The sequence below is a fragment of the Podarcis bocagei genome (assembly GCF_964188305.1).
Source record: "Podarcis bocagei genome assembly, chromosome: 2".
NCBI classification, from domain to species: domain Eukaryota; kingdom Metazoa; phylum Chordata; class Lepidosauria; order Squamata; family Lacertidae; genus Podarcis; species Podarcis bocagei.
This window is the reverse complement of record NC_138126.1, coordinates 4119366-4130360: the sequence shown is the minus strand read 5'-3', so window position 1 is coordinate 4130360 and position 10995 is coordinate 4119366. Positions and strand designations below refer to the sequence as shown.

Sequence of the window (10995 nt, the reverse complement as noted above, 5' to 3'; positions counted from 1 at the left end):
TCCTTCTGTCCAGCAAGAGGCGCGCCTCGCCACACGCGCGCAGCCAGCAGCGCCCCGAGGGATTCCTGCCAGGGGGAAACGGGGACGCGTCCCGAGGGGCGCTTGGGTTGAAAGCCATTCTCATAGGGATGGCCTTGGTGGCCATCTCAATTCCATTACCACAAAGGTGCCCAAGGGGTGCAGGGCAGCTGAGCACAGATTGGCCAGCCAGATTGTTATAATGATAATGATAATGATGATTTTATTGTTTGTATGCTGCCCACCTCAATAGGTTTCCCCAGCCACTCTGGACAGCTGCAAAAAAAGAAGCAAAAACTTCCCTAACTGGTTTGCCAATGGGTGCCAATGAACTTCTTTTAGGACTGGTGTTATATGGTCCCTGAGGCCACTCCCAGTCACCAGTCTAGGTGCCGCATTCTGGATTAGTTGCAGTTTCCGTGTCACCTTCAAAGGTAGCCCCACGTAGAGCCCATTGCAGTAGTCCAAGGATAACCAGAGCATGCATCACTCTGGCCGGACAGTCTGCGGGCAGTGAGGGTCTCAGCCAACATACCATGATAAAATAAATGATTAAGTTATTTTTATTATTAAACCTTTAGAAGACATCTGAAGGCAGCCCTGCATAGGGATGCTTTTTAAGGTTTAATGTTTCTTTATGTATTCATAAGAGGCTGGGTTGAAATAAATTGTTCTTGTTGTCCTTGTTACACCTTTTAAGGAGAAAAAGAAACGTGTGTGATTCTTCAAAGGAGATGGTGCAATGCAGACCCTGCAGTTGTGGGTTCCTTACTTGGTAACTGGACTGCGTGCATCCAGGCCCTGCTAATGGGTCCCATGAAAGGTGCTTTTTTTGGGAGGGGGGAGAGGTCCCTTTGTCTTTTTCTTCCCCCTCCTCCCTCTCACCACCACCTTCCCACATGCAGCATCTTATTTTTGTCCTCTCTTGCCACACAATTCCCTTGCTCACTTTTCCAATTCCCCTTACTGCAATTTATAGACGCGGGCAGAATGTCCACAGTCACCCCTCCTCTCCTTTCCAACGCTCCCCCTCCCCACTTCCAGGGGCTCCTTTTGTCCAATTGCCCAGGAAACATCTGATTTAGGGGGAACACTTCAGGTTTGTTTTGGAACACGGGGGCCCATAGAGCTACGAGTGGGAGAGCAGCCCCTGCCTTTGTTGCACAGCGGAGGAATATTTTTGTAGAAATTTCAGCTTTTCTTAACACAGGCAAAAAGGTACTGTTGGCAGTGTTTACATAAATGCTTGCCAACTCTTTTTATAAATGCTGTGATTCAAGGACTGGGAAAATATAAGCATTTTCCCATGACCTGCTTCCTAGAGGGAAGCAATGTTAAGAAGCGTGGGGAGAAGATGGAGCCCTGAACCACCCCCTAAGTTGAGCACCCAGGGGTCCAAACGCTCATCCCCCCCCAACATCAATTTCTGGACATGTCCCAGGACTAAGGAGCGGAACCACTGCATAACCCTGCCCCTAACTCCCAATCCTTCGATACCGTCCACGAGGATATGTTAGTATTTACAATGTCATTTCTTTGGGAATGTATTTCACAAAACAGAGGTAGCATTGGGGAAATGAGGTGGCGCTTGTTTGGTTAATTCAGTTTGCTCTTTCTTGACTGCTGAGAGGGAGAGGTGAGAGGTGTGGGGACTTTGTGCCCATGATGACTGGAGGAGTTTGGAAATAATACTCGTGGTTCAACTGTTGCCAACCTGACCAGTAAAGCTTTATTCTCAACAAGTTGGGTAAGGTATATATTTTTATCACAAATAGGTAACCGAATACTGTGGTCAACGGCATTAAAAACCACAGAGAGATCCCGCAGAACCAGGAAACAGCTTTTACCTTTTTGCCCGCCAGACATAATCAACCAGCACCAATCATTCCAAATCTATTTTCCCCTTCAAAGGGACTCCAGGAGGTTCCCAGAGGTGACAATTGCTTAGCTGATTGTTGGCCAAGGAAAGCCTAATCCCATCACCAAACTTGCCAAGGGGCCAGACATGCAAAGGAAGTTCTATTGTACTTTGGGCGGTGGGACTTCAGAGGTGTTTGCCTATGCTCATCTTATACCTGGGTCTTGCCCTGACATGTCTGCTTATGCTAATCTTGTACCAAGGACTTGTCTGGACATGTTTGCCAAGGTTGAACTAGTGTAACCTCTGTCTACCCCTCCCCTTTGGTGACATGTCAGTGATGTAGCAATGATGCTGTACGAACTGTATTCTGGGATATGGTGGGAAAGTTCTAAAAGTCTTTGTCACCCCATCCTCAGAGTTCAAAATTCCTCTTTGAACCTATTGCGCAATAAACTCTGGTCTACAGCCATTTGCTCCGGTTGGTGGCTGGACTCCTTCCTTTATTCCGCAGGGACCCGTGGGCTTTGCCCGACGTGGAGCTGGGTGACTGAGCAGCCTCACACCTAGACAGCGGCAAAAGTCTTGTTATCACAAAGATGGAAGAATGAGGAAATCCCAACGAAAGAACAATGGGAAGAAAAACTGATGAGATGTACGGAATTTTTCCAAGCTGACATATCAACTGCGTGACAAGGACAATTGTAATTTCAAGGAAGAATGGAAACTATTTACAAACTATTTAAAAAGACAACAAAAGGATTTGGACTCCTTGGCAGGTTTTGAATAAACATCCACAAATTCATTAGTAGAACATATGATAGATAATTTACAATGATATGTACAATTTTATAACATGCAGAGAATAATATGTATAAACAAATCAGAGAGGGGAGCTGAGGGAAGTCTCTGGAAGGGGGGAGAGGGAGGGAGTTATATTGATCTATAAACGTGATTAAAATGATTAATTTTGTTTATTTTTTTAAAAGCCACTGAGAGATCCAGCAGAACCAGGAAACAGCTTTTGCCTCTATCCCTAGCTCGCCAGAGATAATCAACCAGCGCCACCAGGGTGGTCTCAGTCCAATGGCAGGGCCTGAAAGCCAATTGGGACAAATGCAGTCTAAATGGTCCACATCCTGCAGATATGCCTGGATTTATTCTGCAACCAAACATACATTTAAATAGTTTTTCCCATGTGAGTTTCCTGATGTCTTCTAAGCGTTGTACTACTGGTGAAGCTTTTCCCACAATCCATGCATTTAAAAGGTTTCTCCCCTGTATGAGTTTGTAGATGTACATTAAGGCTTCTACTCTGAATGAAGCATTTTCCACACTCAAAACATTTATATGGTTTCTCTCCTGTATGAGTACATTGATGCATTTTCAGCGAATCTCTATGACGGAAGCATGTTCCACACTCCATGCATCTAAATGGTTTTTCGCCTGTGTGAGTTGGTTGATGGTATTTAAGGTATCCACTCTGACTGAAGCTCTTTCCACACTCTGTGCATTTAAATGGTTTTTCCCCTGTGTGAGTTAGTTTATGTCTTCTAAGCGTTCCACTCTCTCTGAAGCTCTTTCCACACTCTATGCATTTAAATGGTTTCTGCCCTGTGTGAATTCGCTGATGGTTTTTAAGGTGTCCGCTTTGACTGAAGCTCTTTCCACACTCCATGCATTTAAAAGGTCTTGCCCCTGTGTGAGTTCGCTGGTGTCTTCTAAGGGTTTCACTCTGACTGAAGCTCTTTCCACACTCTATGCATTTAAAAGGTCTTGCCCCTGTGTGAGTTAGCTGGTGTATTCTAAGGGTTTCACTCTGACTGAAGCTCTTTCCGCACTCCATACATTTAAATGGTTTCTCACCAGTGTGAGTGCGATGATGTGCATTAAGGTGCTTACTCAAAAGGAATCTCTTTCCGCACTCCATACATTTAAATGGTTTCTCACCAGTATGAGTGCGATGATGTGCATTAAGGTGCTTACTCAAAAGGAAGCTCTTTCCACACTCCATACATTTAAATGGCTTCTCCCCTGTGTGAGTTCTCTGGTGTCTTCTAAGTGTTCCACTTGCTGTGAAGCTCTTTCCACACTCCATGCATTTAAATGGTTTCTCCCCTGTGTGAGTTCCTTGATGTTGTGTAGGAGTTCCACTCCTACTGACGTCCTTTCCACAATCCATACCTTTAAATGGTGTCTCCACTATTTCAGTTCCTTGATGTGAACTAAGTGTGTTCACTGACTGAATCACATTGTATGTTCCACAAATTTAAATGATTTTTTCGTGATTCCTAATGAAAGTAGAGATTGCTCTGTCTTCTCTATTGCTTGCATTGGCGTAGGGGGAGAGGAAATCCTGTAGAAGAGAAGAAGAGTTTGGATTTGATATCCTGCTTTATCACTACCCTAAGGAGTCTCAAAGCGGCTCACATTCTCCTTTCCCTTCTTCCCCCACAACAAACAGTCTGTGAGGTGAGTGAGGCTGAGAGACTTCAGAGAAGTGTGACTAGCTCAAGGTCACCCAGCAGCTGTATGTGGAGGAGCGGGGAATCGAACCCAGTTCACCAGATTACGAATCTACCGCTCTTAACCACACTGGCTCTCCAAAGAAGAAACAAAAGAATATAACACACATCAAGTGCCTTTGGTGCCTTCTCTTATTTTAACATCTCATACACTCTTCCTTCTTCTATGTGCCAATTGTTTAGGAAATGAAATAATGTCAGATAATAGCATTGCATCAACTTTTAATAATAATCAATTATTGTTAATAATGCAGCATGATCTAAGATACAGTGCTTCTCTAAAACTGGCAATTTAAATAAAGAGGTTCCTCACAGGAAAGGGAGCTGCTCTCCCTCCATGAACATGCCCTTTATTTCTCAGGTTCAGAATTCCTAATGACTTTTTGGTCCTAATCCCTTAAATGTTTGGTTGCAAGTCTCTCTGGGTAAGATAAAGTGACTAACAAATTCAATTAATCATAATAATGGACTACAACAGACATGTTCATCCGGTCGAGTGCGATCGACCAATAGATTATGTGAGTGATCCTGGTTGATCATGGGATTACTGGGATAGGCGTCAGTTGTGCAGCTCCCTTTGATGGGGAGGAGAGAGAAAGGGCTGGCTTTGGGGGGGGGAGAGAGCTGCTTAAGGGGGAGGGGGGCTGGCTTGGGAGGGTGGAGAGATGACTGGCTCTTCAGAGAGAGAAGGTTTGCCTCCCTTTAATCCCCCCCAACTGAAACTCCCCCCTCCTGCATCCAGTTAGCCACCTCCTTCCACCCACGCACCCACCCCACTCCTCATTCCTCCAGTGACAATGGGTAGATCACTGCCAGTTTTTTATACTGGGAGTAGATCGCAGTCTGTTGGGAGTTGGACGTTCCTGCACTACAGGAACCCCTGAATTTCAGTAGCAATCTTCCCGATCCCTTAAATCCCAAAGACATGAGAATAAAGATAGTGGTTAATACTGGAAATCTGGTGGAATGGAGAGGAGGAGTGGGACATAGTTATCTCTGCGTAAAGGTAAAAAAAAAGATACTCTGCCTGCAACCTTCATAGCAATGGGCAGGGAAGGGTGGACTGGAGGCAATGTCTCTCCACAGAAACATGGGTAAATGGGTGAAATTGCAGAAGACAAGCCAAAATTGGGTCATCCTCTCAATCCAGCAGGACTTTTGATATATTTTTACGTAGTGAAATGTCTCACTGCATACTGCAAGAGCTTACCTCTCAATTTCCCCTTCACGTTTCTGTATTTTTCTTTTTCTAGCAAAATGTGCTTAGACTTGTGAGTCAGAGTCTCTCCTGTGTGGAACAAGTAAAAGAGAAGTGCTGTTTATGTCATATGTGACTGTCAAAGTCTTCAGAAACATTCATCTTTTGAAGCAAAAACAACAAAGTTCCTGGTGGCGCATTGGAGGCTAATAAACCACAGCATCAGCTCACGAAATGTTACGGACAAAATTACAGCATTGCTATAAACGATAATCCCACCCACTCCCTTTATCTCACACACAGTGTTTGTGGAATTCTTCACTCTCACACACCTCGCCTGTAATACTGGCAATCCTTGGCCTGAATATGCACATGACTGTGTGTAAAGCCTCCAGTCACAAGCATTGTCTATCCTAATAATGGACCCTTTATCCTTTTCAGCACCCCAGACTGGGAAGGTGCACACATTCACTGTCTTTGGGTGCTGATGGATTGTGTCTCAGCTTGTAACTCCCTTTGACATATAGAAAGGTATAGAAAGGCTGTCCATATATCTATTATACACAAATCCTGAAAGAATTTCCATAGCACCTCCAGCCATGTTGTTTTGAGTAGTGGACCACATTATCACCTCAATTAACCAGGCAGTGGAACTAAGGCTTAGAAACGAAACCCTGGGAGAGGCAGACGGGTTTTTCCTGGCCCTTCGTGGAAGAGGATTCCAGATGCAAAGACCTGCTCTGGACAATCCTCTCTCCTTCCTCTCAGGAGCTTCCTGCCCTTTCCTCTCCTCTCCAGCTGGACAAAAGGCCTGGCTTGGTGTAACGCTGCTCTACCTTCTGAAGCCCCTAGCAGCAGCTGGCCTGGGGGATGGAGGAAGGAGGGTCCAGCTTCCGGGAAGGAGGGGAGGGTGAGGAATTGGACCCCCTCCCAATTTCAGGGATCCCTCTCCCCAAGGCAGATTTCTGGGCAGGAGGGAAAAGCCAAGGCAGCGTCTCCGGAGATTCCCCCGCCAGCGCCCAGGTGGGAGACCTCCCTTCCGATGGGCAGCGTCTCTTTCTCCCTCTGCCCCCCTTTGCCAATGCTGGACGGGGCTTTCCTCCCCCAGGGATGCTTCCCTCCTTCCCCAGGTTCCTCTGCCCCCTCCGTCCCCAGTCTCTCCTGCGCCCAGAGACCCCCTTGGCCCGGCTCACCCCTCGCCCTGCGCGCAGCATCTCTCTCCAGCGCACCGACCTCTCCATCCGGAGGAGCCTCCCAAGACGAGCAGGGAGGGGGGAGGAGGGAAGAGACGGAAGTGGGGGAGGGAGGGGTCTCTTCCCAGGCCTCTCTAGGCATCTCGGCTCCCTCCCTTCCGTAACCCCTTCCATGCACTCTCCTTCTGTCCAGCAAGAGGCGCGCCTCGCCACACGCGCGCAGCCAGCAGCTCCCCAAGGGATTCCTGCCAGGGGGAAACGGGGACGCGTCCCGAGGGGCGCTTGGGTTGAAAGTCATTCTCATAGGGATGGCCTTGGTGGCCATCTCAATTCCATTCCCACAAAGGGGTGCAGGGCAGCTGAGCACAGATTGGCCAGCCAGATTGTTATAATGATAATGATAATGATAATGATGATTTTATTGTTTGTATGCTGCCCACCTCAATGGGTTTCCCCAGCCACTCTGGACGGCTGCAAAAACTTCCCTAACTAGGCTGCCTTCAGATATATTTTAAGAGGGTGCCACTACCCAGAAGGCCCTCTGTCTGGTTCCCTGTAACTTCACTTCTTGCAGTTAGGGAACCACCAGAAGACTCTTGGAGGAGGACCTCAGTGTTTGGGCTGAGCAATGGAGGTGGCCATTTAAGGCTTTAAAGGTCAGCACCAATATTTTGTATTGTGCTCAGAAATGTACTGGGTGCCGATGAACTTCTTTTAGGACTGGTGTTATATGGTCCCTGAGGCCACTCCCAGTCACCAGTCTAGTTGCCGCATTCTGGATTAGTTGCAGTTTCCGTGTCACCTTCAAAGGTAGCCCCACGTAAGAGCCCATTGCAGTAGTCCAAGGATAATCAGAGCATGCACCACTCTGGCAAGGCAATCTGCAGGCAGGCAGGGTCTCAGCCCTTAATTTATTTTTATTATTAAACCTTTAGAAGACATCTGAAGGCAGCCCTACATAGGGATGCTTTTTAAGGTTTAATGTGTCGTTATGTATTCATAAGAGGCTGGGTTGAAATAAAGTGTTCTTGTGATTCTTCAAATGAGATGGTGCAATGCAGACCCTGCAGTTGTGGGTTCCTTACTTGGCAACTGGACTGCGTGCATCCAGGCCCTGCTAATGGGTCCCATGAAAGGTGCTTTTTTTTGGGGGGGGTGGAGAGGTCCCTTTGTCTTTTTCTCCCCCCTCCTCCCTCTCACCACCACCTTCCCACAGGCAGCATCTTATTTTTGTCCTCTCTTGCCACACAATTCCCTTGCTCACTTTTCCAATTCCCCTTATTGCAATTTATAGACGCGGGCAGAATGTCCACTGTCACCCCTCCTCTCCTTTCCAACGCTCCCCCTCCCCACTTCCAGGGGCTCCTTTTGTCCAATTGCCCAGGAAACATCTGATTTAGGGGGAACACTTCAGGTTTGTTTTGGAACACGGGGGCCCATAGGGCTACGAGTGGGAGAGCAGCCCCTGCCTTTGTTGCACAGCGGAGGAATATTTTTGTAGAAATTTCAGCTTTTCTTAACACAGGCAAAAAGGTACTGTTGGCAGTGTTTACATAAATGCTTGCCAACTCTTTTTATAAATGCTGTGATTCAAGGACTGGGAAAATATAAGCATTTTCCCGTGACCTGCTTCCTAGAGGGAAGCAATGTTAAAAAGCGTGGGGAGAGGATGGAGCCCTGAACCACCCCCTAAGTTGAGCACCCAGGGGTCCAAACGCTCATCCCCCCCCCACATCACTTTCTGGACATGTCCCAGGACTAAGGAGCGGAACCACTGCATAACCCTGCCCCTAACTCCCAATCCTCCGATACCGTCCACGAGGATATGTTAGTATTTACAATGTCATTTCTTTGGGAATGTATTTCACAAAGCAGAGGTAGCATTGGGGAAATGAGGTGGCGCTTGTTTGGTTAATTCAGTTTGCTCTTTCTTGACTGCTGAGAGGGAGACGTGAGAGGTGTGGGAACTTTGTGCCCATGATGACTGGAGGAGTTTGGAAATAATACTCGTGGTTCAACTGTTGCCAACCTGACCAGTAAAGCTTTATTCTCAACAAGTTGGGTAAGGCAGTGTTTCCCAAACGTTTTTGGGCAACGGCACACCTGTTAGCCGGAAAAAAATCTCGCGGCACACCACCATTAAAGCCCCGCCCCGTGACGTCAGCGCGCAGCGTCACGCCGGGAGGGACGCACAAAAGTGAAAGTTTTTTCCCTCCCCCTTGCCGGGGTGGGAGGAGGCAGCAGAGCGAGGGCAGCTGAGGCGGCGGCGATAGCGGGCGGAGGAGGGGGCGGCGGCGGGAGTTGCTGCTGCTGTTGTTGCTGCTGCTGCCCGGACATGCCGGCCTCCTCCTCCTCCGCTGTCTCGCGCTCCTCCCTTTTGCGCGCGCTGCCCCGCCGCTCGGCACCACCACCGCGGAGCCGCCCCCGGCTCGACGCGGATCCTCGACGCCGCCGCCGCCTCTCACCGCCCGACTCGCCCGCCTTCCTCCCACGGCACACCAGCCGATGTCTCATGGCACACTAGTGTGCCGCGGAACACCGGTTGGGAAACACTGGGGTAAGGTATATATTTTTATCACAAATAGGTAACCGAATACTGTGGTCAATGGCATTAAAAACCACAGAGAGATACCGCAGAACCAGGAAACAGCTTTTACCTTTTTGCCTGCCAGACATAATCAACCAGTGCCAGTGTTACAGAAATTACATTAAAGTTAAATGTTACAAATATTATGCCTGAATGTATCCTTTCAACGTGACAGCTCAGGGAAGTTACCTAGCTTTAAAAAATAATATAAAATCAACTTCTTTGCCAGTTTCCTGCATTCTAAATCTATTTCCCTCTTCAAAGGGACTCCAGGAAGTTCCCAGAGGTGACAATTGCTGAGCTGATTGTTGGCCAAGGAAAGCCTAATCCCATCACCAAACTTGCCAAGGGGCCAGACATGCAAAGGAAGTTCTATTGTACTTTGGGCGGTGGGACTTCAGAGGTGTTTGCCTGTGCTCATCTTATACCTGGGTCTTGCCCTGCCATGTCTGCTTATGCTAATCTTGTACCAAGGACTTGTCTGGACATGTTTGCCAAGGTTGAACTAGTGTAACCTCTGTCTACCCCTCCCCTTTTGTAACATGCCAGTGATGTAGCAATGATGCTGTACAAACTGTATTCTGGGATATGGTGGGAAAGTTCTAAAAGTCTTTGTCACCCCATCCTCGGGGTTCAAATTTGCACTTTGAACCTATTGCGCAATAAACTCTGGTCTACAGCCATTTGCTCCGGTTGGTGGCTGGACTCCTTCCTTTATTCCGCAGGGACCCGTGGGCTCTGCCCGACAAGGAGCTGGGTGACTGAGCAGCCTCACACCTAGACAGCGGCAAAAGTCTTGTTATCACAAAGATGGAAGAATGAGGAAATCCCAACGAAAGAACACTGGGAAGAAAAACTGATGAGATGTGCGGAATTTTTCCAAGCTGACATATCAACTGCGTGACAGGGACAGTTGTAATTTCAAGGAAGAATGGGAACTATTTACAAACTATTTAAAAAGACAACAAAAGGATTTGGACTCCTTGGCAGGTTTTGAATAATAATAATAATAATAATAATAATTTATTATTTATACCCCGCCCATCTGGCTGGGCCTCCCCAGCCACTCTGGGCGGCTTCCATAAAAACCAAAAAGACAGTAAAATGTCACACGTTAAAAACTTCCCTGAACAGGGCTGCCTTAAGATGTCTCCTGAATGTCAGGTAGTTGTTTATCGCTTTGACATCTGCTGGAAGGGCGTTCCACAGGGCGGGCGCCACTACCGAGAAGGCCCTCTGCCTGGTTCCCTGTAGCTTTGCTTCTCGCAGTGAGGGAACCGCCAGAAGGCCCTCGGCGCTGGACCTCAGCGTCCGGGCAGACTGATGGGGGTGGAGACGCTCCTTCAGATATACTGGACCGAGGCCGTTTAGGGCTTTAAAGGTCAGCACCAACACTTTGAATTGTGCTCGGAAACGTACTGGGAGCCAATGCAGGTCTTTCAAGACCGGTGTTATATGGTCTCGGCGGCCGCTCCCAGTCACCAGTCTAGCTGCCGCATTCTGGATTAATTGTAGTTTCCGCGTCACCTTCAAAGGTAGCCCCACGTAGAGCGCATTGCAGTAGTCCAAGCGGGAGATAACCAGAGCATGCACCACTCTGGCGAGACAGTCCACAG

General features: G+C 47.9%; 1 protein-coding gene across 4 annotated transcripts in view; it reads right to left on the bottom strand.

Annotated features, from left to right (window-relative positions):
* LOC308581006 (uncharacterized protein) overlaps positions 1–10995 on the bottom strand; it is a 32003-nt gene that overhangs the window by 3693 nt on the left and 17315 nt on the right. For 2 of the 4 annotated variants that reach the window (XM_081183424.1, XM_081183422.1), the window contains exons 2-3: positions 5612–5689; positions 1725–4232 (exon numbers count right to left, since the gene is read on the bottom strand). In XM_081183424.1, the coding sequence (XP_081039550.1) occupies positions 3057–4058 (1002 nt within the window). In that variant the 5' untranslated portion in view covers positions 4059–4232; positions 5612–5689 and the 3' untranslated portion in view covers positions 1725–3056. Of the gene's footprint in view, positions 1–1724; positions 4233–5611; positions 5690–6832; positions 6878–10995 lie in introns of those variants that run through there. The other 2 variants (XM_081183423.1, XM_081183425.1) reach the window with 2 other exon arrangements.